The 16632-nt window shown below is 36.1% G+C and overlaps 2 protein-coding genes across 6 annotated transcripts in view; both read left to right on the top strand.

Moving 5' to 3' along the window:
* Positions 1-16632, top strand: part of LOC128025907 (low density lipoprotein receptor adapter protein 1-B-like) — a 137198-nt gene that overhangs the window by 37731 nt on the left and 82835 nt on the right. For 2 of the 3 annotated variants that reach the window (XM_052612509.1, XM_052612508.1), the window contains exon 9: positions 2360-3067. In XM_052612509.1, the coding sequence (XP_052468469.1) occupies positions 2360-2531 (172 nt within the window). In that variant the 3' untranslated portion in view covers positions 2532-3067. Of the gene's footprint in view, positions 1-2359; positions 3068-16632 lie in introns of those variants that run through there. The other variant, XR_008186283.1, reaches the window with a different exon arrangement.
* On the top strand, positions 4299-14896 carry LOC128025908 (uncharacterized). 3 transcript variants are annotated; one of them, XM_052612513.1, is made up of 5 exons: positions 4299-4423; positions 4756-5593; positions 6288-6429; positions 8291-8390; positions 14452-14896. In XM_052612513.1, exons 2-5 carry the CDS (start codon positions 4871-4873, stop codon positions 14576-14578), a joined length of 1092 nt encoding a protein of 363 aa, XP_052468473.1. In that variant the 5' UTR covers positions 4299-4423; positions 4756-4870; the 3' UTR covers positions 14579-14896. The 3 variants fall into 3 exon arrangements, with proteins under 3 accessions (XP_052468473.1, XP_052468475.1, XP_052468474.1); XM_052612515.1 differs by lacking the exon at positions 14452-14896 and adding an exon at positions 12125-12490; XM_052612514.1 differs by lacking the exon at positions 14452-14896 and adding an exon at positions 8912-9295.

Here is a 16632-nt window from a genome sequence, read left to right as displayed (position 1 = left end):
AATTGATTACCGAATCGAACCCGGGTCGGGGACATAGTAACATTGCGGTAATCGATCCGGAACGAGCGCTGTGTGAACAAAAGCCAGATCTAATTCCGTATCGAAGTGATGACGCGCGTTATCGCGCCACTCTTTTACCGGCTGTTTTGAAGGAAGATCAACATTCGCGACGAGAACATGTGCAAACTGTAATTAAGCAGAGATCAGTTAGTTCCTCACTTTCCGCGCTGATGCAGAGATCGTTTGCTTGCTTCGGTGAAAGTATAACGTGCCAAGCTTTGTCGACTCGTACATTACACGTCACGCGCTGATGTCACGTGTCGTTACGGGATCTTCAAGGGTTGTGTGTGAAAGCACGCACATATGCCGGGTCATCACTGGCAGTGTGAAAGTGCCAAATCTAGCGACCAGGGAACAATTACAGGAACACTTTACCCCTGTATATGCCGGAATGGCAGTGTGAAAGGGGCTTAACTCAGAGATCTAGTTGGTCTGATGAAAAAAACAACAACAACAACTTCATCATCATTTATAGTAACGCGCCGCATTTTTTGACATTAAGGGCAACGGCGTTATTAAGATGAGAAGAGTAATCAATTAGATTACTCGTTACTGGAAAAAGTAATGCCGTTAGTAACGCCGTTATTTATAACGCCGTTATTTATAACGCCGTTATTCCCATCACTGCTTGGGAGTGTTGAAATCTTTAAAAATGCATTTAGTCTTACAAAGAAATGGTTCTTACAGCCGTTTAATCTTTATTGTCAAGAGATCTTCTCAGCTGATCTTGGCGAGTTGGCTGTAACTCTGGCCTCATTTTCTCAACATTAGCCTAACATTAGTGGTGATTTTTGACTTCATTGGCTACTCAATAAACTCCATCAGGACATAAAAAAAAAAGAAAAAAGGTTGATAAAAATATCACAAGGTGGAAGTTCTATAATGGCAACAGTGAACCAAGACATGCTGACTAAACATGCTGCCGTTTGCTGCTTCTGTTTTCTCACACTGATGTTGTTTACTTCCTTCAGCCGCAGTCTGGATAGTTTTGAGTCCAACACAGGTAAAGATGTCATTCACCTGAGCTGTAGTGAAAGGTGCCTGTCTCGTCCGTCATAGTCCACTCTTTCACAAAACCATGATCATTCACAACAGTGTACGACTGTAGTCCAGTTCTCCATCTGTAGCAGGTCACGCATGTTCCTTCTCACAGCTCAAAACCCTGTCCAGACACCCGTTCTTTAGGGTTCTTTGCCAAGAGTCATAGACACATCATTTGAATTCATCTTCATATTTTCCTAGTTCATCTTGTGATCAGTCGTCAGTTTCCCGCCACTGCTTTGTCACAAACTCTGTTACTATGAACCTTATTCTGGATAGACACTGTATTTAAATGGATCATCCAAAGATGTCAATTCTGTCATACTCACCCTCAAGTTGCTGCAAACCTGTATGAGTTTCTTTCTTCTATTGAGCACAAAAGAAGATATTTTGGAGAAAGTTGGTAACCAAACACTTAACGGTAGCCATTGACTTCCATAGTATGGAAAATAAATAAATAAATACAACTTACTGTCATTATTTATCACCTTCATGATTTTATTTGATCAGTGGAAAACCTTTTTTACTTTTCCACAAATCAGACTGATCACTCTGCATGGGTTGCATTGCAAGACATATTGCCAATTTATTTGATTTGTTTTTATTTCAGTGCCCAGCCTTAATTTCTACAATCATATTAAACTGAATTATAATTAAAATTCACAAAAATAACCTCTTTGTGATTCCTAACCCTACACATGAAGTATTTCTGCAGACACCATCTGTATATTCTTTTACTATTCTTTTTTTATTGTAGTATTTCATAATGTTTTGAATTATTAGTTGAGGTATTAATATTAGCTTTTCAGTTTCTTTTTCTATTTAGTTGAAGCTAAGTAAGTTGTAAATGAGCTTTTTTCTTTTTTTATGTTTTATTAATGTATATATGTTATCTACATATAATCATATATACATTTAGATATTAATACTAATACAACTAATAATACAACATTTTAACAACATATAACATTTTCCATCAGTTTTTTTATGTATGTATATAAAAAAATTCTTCTGCTGAGCGCTGTCCATTCATACAAGTAAAACACTTATTTTATCATGCCTTTAAAATGTAGCAAAGAACTGTTGCAAAGTTCAGGGAGAAGTTTACCATGCATATTTAAAGTGTTGTTTTTCTGGTGTTTTGCACATGTATTCCCGGCTCTCTAACATGATCTGAACCGCTTCTGATGTTGTAGAGCTGTTTGCTGCCCTGTGTTTTTCGGTTTAACTCATTCTGTTTTTGGGTTTTTCTCCCAAGACTCGCTGAGTCTCGCACTAACCCCCAGATGCTGGACATTGGGGTAAATCCTCAGGACTACAACCCTGAAGAGTGCTTGTCACCTAGCAACGGGGACAAAGGCGATGCTGAGGTTGCAGACGGCGTGGACGCGTTCAGTTGGTGGGATGAACGAGCTGATGAAATGACATGAAGAGAATCGAGCTCGTCTGACCGTAGCTGATACCGGCTTTGAGTTGACATGGGGTTCGGAAAACCCTGCAGATGACTTCAACAAAAGCACAGACAAAAGCAATACAGAATATATATATATCTTTTTTTTTTTTTTTCAAATGACTAAGTATATTGACATTTAACATTTTCTGTTACATCCCATAAGTTTTTTTCTTCTTTTTTTTTTTTTTTTGTAAAAGTATATATGAATATAAAATATATGTGTATGACAATAACTATATATGTTTTTCTCATTTGTTATTATTATCATCATTTAAATTTTTTATGGATTTGGTTGCTGAGGCTAGCTTTCCTCTTCCTAATTTCCCGATGTTTGAGGTTTGTGTGGAGTTGGATTGTGTTTTTTAAGTGGTGATGGTTTTGTATAGACCAGTTGTTTGCCTTCAGATGTGTGAAAATGGATGGCAAACATTACAGCATACAATAATGAAAAAAAAAAAATCTATTTAAACGAGAATCTTATTTTTTCTATTAAAATGTATTTTTGTATTCCTCTCTGCGTCTCAGCGCTCATGGTTTCATTTCAAGTTCTTTCTGTTTATATAGTTCATTCTTCACCGGGCTATACCCATCCAATAAAGCACTGAGGAAGTAAGTAATAGTATTATAATTACTTTAAAGAAAACTGTGGTATTACTATCATGGTAGTGTCTAAAAAAAAACAAAAACATTGTATTACCGTGGATGTCTATGGTATGTTTTTATTGAAATACAGATCTATTTTGTGTAACATGTTTCCCTTTCCCCTAAAATATACTTGGAATTAATTTCGGGTTGAATCTAAGTGCAAAAATATATTATTTATATGTCCGCTTAACTTTTGTTGAAACATGATCATCATAAATAAGCAATGAACTGATATCTAACACTGGATTTGACTGAAAACAACGCGGGCAGTTCTTTTGTGGTTTACATTGACGCCCTATATTTAGGTTTCATTAGACTTCATAAGTAAAATTTATAGTAAGTCAGTGTTAGTTTCTGTTTTGCATTATTTCATGTTCATAAATGAAAACTAATGAAAATGTTGTGCTGATTACTGTTTTGCGTTGACATCACCTCCATCTAGTGGTGAAAATAATGTAGTGCAGTTATGACTGGACATTTTTGTCAGGAAATTAAGATTTATTTTGTGGTAAGTAATCCAAATATTATGTTTCATATTTAGATTTTCTTTTTGTGGTTTCATTTCAGTGGCTATGCAAGTCAGTATTAAAGTGTTAATGATTAGGCGGCGCTGGCACGTAGTTTTCAGAATCATTTATTAATATTCATGCCTCTTACTTTTTTTCTTTTACTGTCTATGCTTTTTAGTAACAAGTTACTTTTTCAGTACTTTTCAGTTTTTCGCTCGCTGGTCTGAATAGACCTACCACAGTCGTTTGAGGTTGCTGGAGAGGGTATAGTTTGTTATTTTATTAATTTATTTTTTTGCTAATTTTATTTTCTTTACTATTGTAATCGTCTCTGCACATAGGATAGTCCGCATTTTAACTTTTAACTTTAACTTTTAACACCTTGAGCCAATCACTGACAGATCCTCGCATTATGTAATTAATATTCATATACACGTTTTTAATAGTAGGATTCATAAATAACTATATTTTTATATCATAAGTTCGGTCATCTTCACTTGCGTAATGCTAAAATTATTTTAAAAAATGTGAATACAATTCAGGTTGTATGTTTAAAAATCACATGTTCTGGTTTCCAGCCAATCAGAAGACGAAGTGTGGTTGGCAAATTATGAATGTCAGGTGTAATCCGCAATCTGAAAGTCGAGGATGGATTTGATTAACTGAAGTTAGATTAATAGCACTTCGAAACTGAACATTTTATTGTATCCGACAGGTAAATTTTCTAAATTGTAATCTGCACTCAATTCTTTAATTTTCATAATTATCATCTTAGAAAACAGTGTGTTCGAGGGTTTTTACAAACTCGTTGCACGCATTTAACCAAAATCCGTTTTTATGTTGTTTGAAAAACGAAGATCAATTGTTTGCGAGTTACTCGGGCAAGTATTTATTTAAACCATTGTTTGTCCTGATGCATTTCTTTGTTTGCATAAAAAGGAAGTATTAAATATGCATCAAATTGGTTTTTGGGGGGTCAGTTTGAATTAATGACCCCATCCAATCAAAATGGAAATGTCTGATTTATTGATAAACAATCTTTCTCAGGTGCATGCCCTCTGGCCAAGACAGTTTTATGTCTCCTGCTTGGATATAGCTGACCAGACACTCCTTTTTCCTCTTTCAATCCTGACTGACTCCAGTTAAAAAAAAAAAAAAAAATATGTCTAATTATTCATCTTTGCATTTAAAACCACTATCAGGATATTCACACATGGTTTTCTCCAAACAGCAGTACAATGCCATCAGCCCTTTTTACAACATACAGTTACACATTTCCCATAAAGGAGCCAGAGCACGTAAAAGACGGCTGGATGATTCCTATTTCGATGAGACCTGCGAGACCCCACTGAAAAGACAGTGCATCACAAGAACATTTTCCCTGGATCAGGGATGCTTTTCTGTGGACGTCCTAACTGGTGTCCAGGAATGGAGACCTATGCAGCCATTAAAATCAAAAGCCATCACACTGCCTCGGTCAAAGGTCAATCAGCCTGTGACCCCTGTTGTGTCCGTCCCTCTGTCCAAGAGCAAACAGAACTGGATAGATCAAGGTCGGAAGAGCTGGTCTCCCTCCCAGATTCCGGCTCTTAAATGGGACAGAGAGGATCCTGTGGTTGAGATATCATTGCATGCATCTCTAAATTTTGATATTTGCAGTTCGGTTTCTTTAGATGGCTCTCAGGGGCCTGTGAAAGATGAGGTCCGGGAGGTTTTGTGTGATCTTATTCCAGTCTGTGAATCAAAATCCCACATCGCACCCCCAGAAACTGTTGTCCCAGTGAAAGAGGAGGATGGAGTGTCTGTCAGTCAACAGGCAGAGCCCAAGGTGACTCTGGGAAATGAAGAAACCACCGCAGAGAGCTTTGAGAGTGCACAGGTCCAGGTTTGAGCTCCATCCTTTATGTACTTGTGATAGTTTTACTAGTTTCTCTTCATTATTTACTCTTCCTGGGGCCTGGACCATGGTAGTAGCTGAACACAATAAGAGTTAGAGGATTAGTTTTGAGTTGACACAACCAAACCTTTCCAGTCCGGCTTTGTTGGTACCATGATTCTGATCATCAACTTTCTTTGTCAGCTCGGGCTTTGATCCTGAGTTTGTGAAGCCTCTGCACATGAATGTGACATCACTGGCGAACAGCCAATCACGAGCCTTGCAACACAAAGTATAACCTACCCCAGAGCAGGTTAGCCATGGAGTGTAAGTTATGGCAATGAATACCGCTAAAAGGAAAAGACTCGCTTACATGGCACCTAAAACCCTGGATTGGTGCAAACTAAAACTGAAATTTACCTGACCAGCTAATCCTTCATGATACAGGCCCCTGATGTTGTTTTAAACCAGTTTTTCGGTATTTTGTCTATACTGTAATACACAGAACATTTGAAGCTTTTTTTTTTTGCAATGACCATTAAAATTTGCAACATCTACATAAAAACATTCTACATTCTTATGAAGCCATATGAATTCTTCATGTGAGAAACAGACCAAATTTAAACCTGTAGAGTATTTTTGTAGCCAAACTAAACTCTCTTTTCTGTGTCATTGTTTAACGGTCCCTTTGCCCTCTGAGCAGGTGAAGTCTGAGGTGATTGATCCAGACAACACAAAGACCACCAGCAAACCTCTGGTGTTTTATGAAGAGGAGTGGGAGAGACGGAAGAAGACATATGTTGAGTCTGTAAAAAGACATATGAAAGAAAAAGGAGCAGCAAACGGTACCGCAATTATCAAAACACTATGATTTCTGTCTCACTCAAGTTGTGTAATTTGTGTGTGCCAAACCTGTAAAAAGAACATTCCCCCTGTTGCTGTCCAGCTGGCAATGATGCTCCAATAATAGTGTTAATACCAGTGACCACTTTTTTCACTTTAAAGGAGCAGTTTAATTAAAAATGAAAGTTTTCTGACAATTTACCATCATCATTATTAGACCATCTAAGGTGTTCATGATTTTGTTTCTTAATGGGAATTGATTTAAGAGAAATGTAGCATTGCATTACTTGCTCAACAATGTATCCTCTGCAGTGCATGGGTGCCGTCAGAATGAGAGCCTAAACAGCTGATAAAAACAATAATCCACACCTATCCAGTCCATCAGTTAATGTCTTGTAAGAAGTCAAAAGCTGTGCGTTTAAAAACAAAATCCATCAAAATGTGTTTTTAATTTTAAACCATTGCTTCTGGCTAAAATATGAATCTTCTATCAATAATATTGCTTGCTTTTGTGAAAAAGTCATCTCGTCTGAATCAGGAGAGAAATATGCAAGTTTACAAGAGAAAACCATCCAAAACAGTTCTAAACATATGTAACTGGATTTGACGTGAGAGGACATTTTCAATGGAAAAAGTTATTATGGATTATGGACTTGTATTTTCTTGTAAATGCATCTACATCTTAGATGGCCTAAGAGTAAGTTTTCAGCAAATTTGAATTTTTAGGTGAAACATCATTTTTTTTTTCTTCTTTTTTTTTTTTTCTTTTTTTACATATTACAGCAACATGTAACAGGAAATCTTTCTGAAATATTTAATTAATCTCCTGCTAATTTTGTAAGTTTGTAAGTCTAATTTTTATGGTAGGTTAATTTTAACGTATAAAGACAGAATACCAATCAAAAAATCCAGAAAAATGCATTTTATTAAGGTTAGAAATGTATTTACAATTCAGTGAGTGAAATAAGTATTTGATCCCAAGCAAAACATGACTTAGTTCTTGGTGCAGAAACCCTTGTTGGAAAGCACAGAGACCAGATGTTTTTGCAGCTGGTAACCAGGTTTGCACTTATCTCAGGAGGGATTCTGATCCACTCCTCTTTTTAGATTCTCTCTAAATCCTTAAGGTTTCTTAGCCGTTGTTTGGCAAATCGAAGTTAGCACCAAGGCCAGAATAGCGCAGGGTTTCCACAGTGGAGCTTGAAGCACCGCTGCACGTCACTAAAACATGCCCTTTACACGCCTCTCAGAACAACGTCATGCAACCTCAAAATTTCACCAACAAAGAGAAGTTATCAGAAAACTAAGAAATAAGTCACTGGAACATGCGCGATCACAAAACGAAGATGATAAAAGCAGCCGTTTGTTTGCATGCTTTGTTATATATTCAAATTCAAAAGCATCGATATTTTACCTACTATAGAATAAGTGATGCATTGATCATATTGTTTTAATTTATCAGGACTCAAAATTATTCACACATAAATACAATTATTTCTATTTTATTTATTTATTTATTTTTAACGCTCATGAAAATAGCCTGCTTATTCAGTCGAGTCTGTTTCTGTTTATTAGCCACAGTATAGCCGTCATATTTAGAATGAATGATAATATCTCTATTTTTATAAAAGCTCCCGAACAAAAAACATTATTAGGCTATATTCTTTTATGATAGGCAACGTGAGATAAACTCTCGAGACGAGGCTTGTGACAGACCATGTGTCCATTAAAATAAACCTCCCATATAAATGACAGACTCTTAATTTCTTTGTGAGTGGGCAAACTTACTAACTCAGCAGGGAATCAAATGTTTTCCCCACTGTAGGACACTGTTGATCGGTGGTGTGACGTCTGTGTTGGCAGGTGTCATCACTGAGCTCCATACTTTGATGAATACTGTGGCCAGTCACCAAACTGGAGGGAATGGACCACACTGGCAACACCCGTCAGACCTCACACAGAGGTAAATATATCTGGGTCACGTTTTACCCCCAAATCAAAAGTTTGTTTAGCTGCTTAATTCAGTCTTATGTACCAAGATTGTTGATCATAATTCTTATCATAAAGTCTGGCTTACTTACCACCATCAAACTTGCAAACTCATTGCTATTTATTGAAACAGGCAAATGTGATTTGTGCAAATCAAAAAGAAATGTTTTTTTTTTTTTTTTCCTCTCATGACAAGTAATGTTTTTTGAGGGGCCAATCAGCTTATTAGTATGATTTCTGAAAGATCATATGAAACTGCAGACTGGAGTAATGATGCTGAAAATTAACCTTTTCCATTACAATAATAAATTCAAATTTAAAATGTATTCAGTTAGAAAGCAGTTCTTTTAAATTGTAATAATATTTTACAATAATGCTGCTTTTACTGTATTTTACTGCCTTGGTGAACATAGAAAACTTAATTCAAAAATCTATTCCAAACTTTTGGCCAGTAGTGTACCTCAACTGACATGATTTGTTTGTGTCTATTAACAGAGCCCCTCCACTAGAGGGAGGCTACAGACTCTAAAATGCTAAATTTACAAAACCCTGAGATCCTATAAAGGATACCAGAGTCTGCTTTGTTTGAAAAGAGTGCCTTCTGTCGTCTAATGAATAGTTCATGCCTTTAAAGTTAAATTCATTTCAGTGTAATTGTAAAAATGTATTTTGCTGTGAAAAGTTTAATCATTTTTAAAGTAAACATCAATACTTTTATATTTTTTTGCAGTATTTTAACTTGAACATTTACTTTGGAAGTAATTTGGGTTTGCTTGATTTATATAATCTTTAGAAAAGTTATGTTAAAATGTTAGTATCAAATGTGATCCATCAGGTTCTCAATCATCATTGGCTTGCATTGTTTTGCCTCCACAATAAAAACTACAGAGCTTTGGATCATAAAACCAAGCATGTACATCCTTATATGTATATGTATGTATGTATGTACAGTATTGTTCAAAATAATAGCAGTACAATGTGACTAACCAGAATAATCAAGGTTTTTCGTATATTTTTTTATTGCTACGTGGCAAACAAGTTACCAGTAGGTTCAGTAGATTCTCAGAAAACAAATGAGACCCAGCATTCATGATATGCACGCTCTTAAGGCTGTGCAATTGGGCAATTAGTTGAATTAGTTGAAAGGGGTGTGTTCAAAAAAATAGCAGTGTGGCATTCAATCACTGAGGTCATCAATTTTGTGAAGAAACAGGTGTGAATCAGGTGGCCCCTATTTAAGGATGAAGCCAACACTTGTTGAACATGCATTTGAAAGCTGAGGAAAATGGGTCGTTCAAGACATTGTTCAGAAGAACAGCGTACTTTGATTAAAAAGTTGATTAGAGAGGGGAAAATCTATAAAGAGGTGCAAAAAATGATAGGCTGTTCAGCTAAAATGATCTCCAATGCCTTAAAATGGAGAGCAAAACCAGAGAGACGTGGAAGAAAACGGAAGACAACCATCAAAATGGATAGAAGAATAACCAGAATGGCAAAGGCTCAGCCAATGATCACCTCCAGGATGATCAAAGACAGTCTGGAGTTACCTGTAAGTACTGTGACAGTTAGAAGACGTCTGTGTGAAGCTAATCTATTTTCAAGAATCCCCCGCAAAGTCCCTCTGTTAAAAAAAAGGCATGTGCAGAAGAGGTTACAATTTGCCAAAGAACACATCAACTGGCCTAAAGAGAAATGGAGGAACATTTTGTGGACTGATGAGAGTAAAATTGTTCTTTTTGGGTCCAAGGGCCACAGGCAGTTTGTGAGACGACCCCCAAACTCTGAATTCAAGCCACAGTACACAGTGAAGACAGTGAAGCATGGAGGTGCAAGCATCATGATATGGGCATGTTTCTCCTACTATGGTGTTGGGCCTATTTATCGCATACCAGGGATCATGGATCAGTTTGCATATGTTAAAATACTTGAAGAGGTCATGTTGCCCTATGCTGAAGAGGACATGCCCTTGAAATGGTTGTTTCAACAAGACAATGACCCAAAACACACTAGTAAACGGGCAAAGTCTTGGTTCCAAACCAACAAAATTAATGTTATGGAGTGGCCAGCCCAATCTCCAGACCTTAATCCAATTGAGAACTTGTGGGGTGATATCAAAAATGCTGTTTCTGAAGCAAAACCAAGAAATGTGAATGAATTGTGGAATGTTGTTAAAGAATCATGGAGTGGAATAACAGCTGAGAGGTGCCACAAGTTGGTTGACTCCATGCCACACAGATGTCAAGCAGTTTTAAAAAACTGTGGTCATACAACTAAATATTAGTTTAGTGATTCACAGGATTGCTAAATCCCAGAAAAAAAAATGTTTGTACAAAATAGTTTTGAGTTTGTACAGTCAAAGGTAGACACTGCTATTTTTTTGAACACACCCCTTTCAACTAATTGCCCAATTGCACAGCCTTAAGAGCGTGCATATCATGAATGCTGGGTCTTGTTTGTTTTCTGACAATCTACTGAACCTACTGGTAACTTGTTTGCCACGTAGCAATAAAAAATATACTAAAAACCTTGATTATTCTGGTTAGTCACATTGTACTGCTATTATTTTGAACAATACTGTGTGTGTGTGTGTGTGTGTGTGTATGTGTGTATGTGTTTGTGTGTGTGTGTATGTATGTGTGTGAAAATGTGTGTGTTTGACAGGTCTTAAAATTTAGAAAATAAAACGAGCAACATCACATAACTTCACAATGGTTCATTGTTTATTTCAGTCTCAGATTTGTTCTGGAGGAATTCTATCTCATTTATTACGTTGCTTAGGTTTATTGAGGTTTATCGGCATTTGTTTAAGCCAAGCTTTCATCACAGCATTTCAGTCAGGAAGAGGTCTGGATTTTGACCACACTGTTGCAACCCCTTGAGGTGATTTATTTTTATTTATTTTGAGCCGTTCTGTTATAGATTTTGCGGTGTGTTTGGGATAATTTGTCCTGTTCCATGACCCAATTTCAGCCCAACTTTTGCTCTCGGACAGATTACCTCAAATTTGACGCTAGTATAGGCATACAGAGGAGTTCATGTTAGATTCAGTGATTTAAAGACAAGCCCAAAATCATCAGCCCCTCCACCAGCATGTGTGACTTTTGGTATGAGGTGTTTGTGCAGATATGCTCTTTAAGTTTTCACCAAACATGGCTCTCTGCATTATGTATTGTATATACTTAACATCTCCCCTTTGGTCTCATCTTTTCAAAGTACATTGTTCTAGAAGTTTTATAGTTTGTTCAGATGCAACTTTGCAAACCTAAACTGTGCTGCCATGTTTCTTTAGAGAGGCAATTTGGTTCTTTCTCATTATTTGACATAATGGGAGCATATGCAGGCTAAACAAGAGCAGTGCAAGTATTGAGCATTGTGGGACTCCGCATGTCATGGACGTCCACCTAGACTTATGCTCTCCTAAGCCTTCCAAATGTGCCATATTTTTCTAATTGAAGTGTTGTGTTAACTGTGGCCTGTAGAGTCTGAGGTGTAGTACGGTCTGTTCTCGGGGTGAATTTCCTGGGATGTCCACTTCTGTCTTGAATGTCATACGCTTGTGAACAAACCTCCTCAATGTAGAATGATGGACTTCAAATTGTTTGGAAATGTCCACATTATTCTTCCCAGATTGATAGCAGCAACAGTTGCTTCTGTAAGCTCAATTCTGATGTCTTTCCTCTTTGACATTGTGTTAACACACACCTGAAGGCTCTGGACCAGCAAACTGCCAAGACTTCTTTAATAGAGCTGCTCACACCAGGGGTGCCTGCAGGATATGCAAGGGTGGATACATGAGGTGTTGGATGAAAAGAGCATTGAATCATGGAATAAGTTGGATTAGAGCCCTGCACTTAGACCTACTTGAGTTTCAGCTATTAAAATAGTTAAGTTTCGTATGTAATGGAAATTTTTTTTTTTTTTGAAAAGCTTTTTGTGCTCTTAAATGTAAGTTGTTGTCTTTTAATTACTCCCTTTAGTGAAAATCAAGGTTTTATGTTGTTTATTTGTCTGTGGTGTTTTTAACATGCCTTTACACAAACTATGTGCCTATCCATTAAAACTGTAGTTTCCCAATGGCAGTCCCAGAAGTGTGGTTTGAAACAGCCCTCGGTTTGCAACGTCACAATCCAATGGCCAATCACGTCAAATAATAGATTAATTACTAGCATGAAAAAAATACCAATACCAGCACAAAAAAGAAAAAAAAAAGAGAGAAAAAGCTCATGAAGCTGTGGTTTAATGTGTATTTAGAACTGCTAATTTGCATTATAAGCCATGGCAATAGTAAAAGGCGCTTCACAAGTGTATGCTCACTGGCGTGAATTAAGAATCACAATCCACTGCATTAGTCTTTAAGCCATTTTAGGACACAACATCGTCAAGTTAGTAACTTTAACAAACCCCACAGTATAGTTATCCACTATTAAAAACTGTTTTATCAGTCAATATCTGTGTATGCCATTGTTTGGCATTTACAACAGTTGGGTGGATTAGGAGGCACTGGCTGGTGTGACTGGGTGGAGTCAGGGCAAATTTGCATATTCATAGATCCACTTAGTAAATGAGGCAAGGGTGTAGAGTTTCATATAAAGCTACTTTATGGCATGAGAACATTTTCCCAAGAAAAATAAAACAATAATGTAATTTTGATGATCTAAGATTTTAAGGGATACCATATTTGACCACAGGGGGATTTTAGGTAAATGACCCAGCGGCAGACAGTGAATTGATCACAGCCAATATGTCGGCGAGTCATTTTTTTTCATCATCATAATAGATGCATGTCTAAAATAAAAAAATAGGGAAAATCCTAAAAAATGCCAGATTATAATTATCTTTTTATTTTATAATTCTGTACAATTTAAAAAATATAACAAATTATAATGGCATATATGTAAAACTGCTTATATTTTCTGATTTTTATGTGCCTCTGTTCTTGAATACCTTAAAATTTAAAGGATTTGCTGCAAGGCATTTTTGTCTGATATGTAAATTGTTTATTAGCCTATTTATTATGTTTATTTTTATCCATGCAGCAAATGCTTTAAAAATTAATTTATTGCGTTCCAGACACAATTAAATTACTTTTCACTATAAATTTTATGGGTATCTTAAATGTAAAACGTTGTGAATTCTTGTATTCCAGTTTGTAAAATAGCCAACAAATTAAATGTTGTAGGCTAACCCGATCTCATGAAAGTGCATAATGCATGATTTTCTGCTTCTATTTGGCATATTTATATGCAGAAATTGACTTTGGCATGCAAAAGACTGATAAATTCACACAGGCCTATAATAACTGCTTAAATGTTTGCAAGCAAATCTCATGTCAGTCCACGAGCCACTGGCTCACACTTGCTGATGATCAGTTAATCAAAGGTATTTGATTAGCAGTGCCTGACCATTACTTACTCTAATAAAAAGGGTGTCTTAACTTTGTCACACATGGCTTCTTGGCTTTATTTTTGTTAAATAGACAATGAAACGGGGCAATGTGTCATGTTGTTGTTCATCTTGAGGTTTTATTTTCCTAAATGTAAAACCTGCCAAGGACTGGATATTTTTTTTATGATGACCTGATACTGAAAAACCATGGAATTCAATAGGATGCACATACTTTTTTTCACACACACACACACACACACACACACACACACACACACACACACACACACACACACATATCATCAAGAGAATACAAAGAGTGTGCAAAGCAGTAATCAAAGCAAAAGGTGGCTACTTTGAAGAACCTACAATATGACATATTTTCAGTTGTTTCACACTTTTTTGTTATGTATATAATTCCACATGTGCTAATTCATAGTTTTGATGCCTTCAGTGTAAATCTACAATTTTCATATATATATAATGTGTGTGTATATGTGCATATATACAATATTATTTTTACTGTTGTACTTTTGATGAAGTATATAATTAGATCTCTATGGTGTGGAGTGAAACCTGTGATTTTTTTTTTTTCCTTTAGTCAATGTGTTGTTTTTTTTCTCTCTCTCTCTCTTCTCTTGTGTTTATAGGAATTATCTTCAATCCCGTTCCAGATGTCTGTTAGTCTCCCTTGACCAGTGGCAAAAAAGAAACCATCTTTCCCATCAATACTTTGCTAAAGTACCAGATATTTTCCACAGGAGCCCAGTGCTATGATTTATTATTTTTTTACTTTCATTATTCTATATATATTTGTTGTCTTAGCTTTTTCTCTCTATCATCGGTATAAAGTCGAGGATCATTGAGTCATGCTGCTGTTTAGTTTCTCACTGAGAGGTCGGATACATTTTTGTGTGTCTATTGTGATTTTTTACTTTTTCCATTGTACATTGTTGCATGATAGTACTTAATTCAGTTTGCTTTATTGAGGGGGAACATTGCAGTGTTCCTTTAGCTATTTTATGAACTAATTACAGTGTTTTTTTTGTTTTTGTTTTTTGCGTTAAATGCATATAAAGGCATATACCGATTTTATATCGTGTGAGCAGGAAAATGTTCTGTTGAACATTGTTACTCTCAGGAAGAGGATGTACTGTATGTTGTGTCCTTTTGATTAGGTACAAATTAAACTGCTTGAAGTTTTTCAGGAAGGTGTAACAACATCAGATACAAAATACTAAAACATTAAATATAGAATAATCGTCATTGAAACAAAATAAGTTATTCGGTAAAGAGCAGATTTGAGCAGACAATTTTTCTTTTGTTAATTTAACAAAACCAACAGCAGCAGGTATTCAAGTTTATTTATGTAGTGCTTTTTACGTTGCAAATCATTGTAAAGCAACTTTACAGTAAATTAAGTTTCTGCAATATTTAGTAGTAGCTTATAAATGGTGACTGTCAGTTAATCTGGATATGACAGAAACGTTCAGAAAAATTAATACAAGATGTAAACCAATGATGAACACTGTTAACAGAAATTATTATGTGATGCAATCACACTTGTAGCAATATTTGTTAGTTCTGTTTGATAATTCAGGGTTAGGATCATCTGAGGTTCTCTGAGGGGTTTTCTCAGGTGTTCTGGATCCAGACTGGAGCTTGTGTATATCCTAGTTACATCCCATGGCAAAACCGAGAAACAAATAGAGACATAAGTATATTTTTATTTTAGCGTCGTCCAAATCCAGGCAAAGTGTAGCATATGAAAACTGCATATCAAATGGCCAACAAAAATACAGCACTAAGATTCAATACACAATACTACTAAAGACTTAACATTTAAATTGGGAAACCCAATATTTTCACTATTTTCAAGTTCAACTTTCAAATTTAACATAATTTTTTCAAACATGTGCATCTTCATGTCGTTCACATAATTATGGGTGGGACTAACATAAACTGTCCAATCATTATTTTGACAAGCGTTAATTATGTAACATAGTGGGAGGGGCTATCAGACTCTGAATATCAATGACAAAATAACCTTTTACAATTCATTTACTACATGGTTGAGTACATAATACAAAATGCATAATGTTTAGCGTGTCACCAGGACGCAGCTTTTGCCTTAATTTACCTATCATAAGCCCCTCCCCTCAAATGCAGATGTCCCAATGGCAGTCGAGTATTAGTTACATTGGGAGGGCAGAGCATCCTACATTTGTAGGTTTCAGCGCCATAGAGAAACACTGGAAGATCCAAAGCTTTCATCGGTTTGATGGTGTTTATGCTACAAAAAAAAAAAAAAAAACTATGTGCCTGTGGTACTTGAAACACTGAATCTAGATTTCCCAAGAGAATGGGCAATAAATTTTATTTTATTACATTTCCTAAACACAGACAAAACAGAGCAAAAATGTCCCTAAGCATTCAACCCCAATCCCAATGAAGACAACATTTTCTGGTTGTCATATTCTCATTAAGTTATAATTTTCGTCTGCTCAAGCAGAACATTAATATCATCTTGTGTTTCAGCAATGTATCTCTGGCTAAAACCAGCTAAAATTAAAGTTAGTGTGTCAATGCTTTTACAAACCTAAATAGTGGGCTGTTCCTCACATCATGTAGAGTGCAAGTCAAAAACACAAACGAAGGTCTACATTTCAGTGCATCTCCATATTGAACGAGTTAAATGTGCATTAATTCTAATGTACCCTGAGGTACATGAATGGTGTTGATCCAGGATGTTGTCTTCCGTGATCGCGACGACTGTTCCCAGCTTGCATTGTGATCTGTAAACCCCTGCTTCAAAAAGGGTTCAAAAATGC

This window comes from Carassius gibelio, chromosome A13 (genome assembly GCF_023724105.1).
Source record: "Carassius gibelio isolate Cgi1373 ecotype wild population from Czech Republic chromosome A13, carGib1.2-hapl.c, whole genome shotgun sequence".
NCBI classification, from domain to species: domain Eukaryota; kingdom Metazoa; phylum Chordata; class Actinopteri; order Cypriniformes; family Cyprinidae; genus Carassius; species Carassius gibelio.
The sequence above is the reverse complement of the archived record's forward strand: the minus strand, read 5'-3'. Positions and strand labels throughout refer to the sequence as shown.

What these genes read in the sequence shown, in the direction of transcription:
- LOC128025908 (XM_052612513.1), top strand. Translation starts at nt 4,871, where the DNA reads ATGTCTAATTATTCATCTTTGCATTTAAAACCACTATCAGGATATTCA. An exon ending in AGAAAAAGGAGCAGCAAACG is followed by an intron (nt 6,430 to 8,290) that starts GTACCGCAATTA and finishes CTGTGTTGGCAG; the next exon opens with GTGTCATCACTGAGCTCCAT. An exon ending in CCGTCAGACCTCACACAGAG is followed by an intron (nt 8,391 to 14,451) that starts GTAAATATATCT and finishes TTGTGTTTATAG; the next exon opens with GAATTATCTTCAATCCCGTT.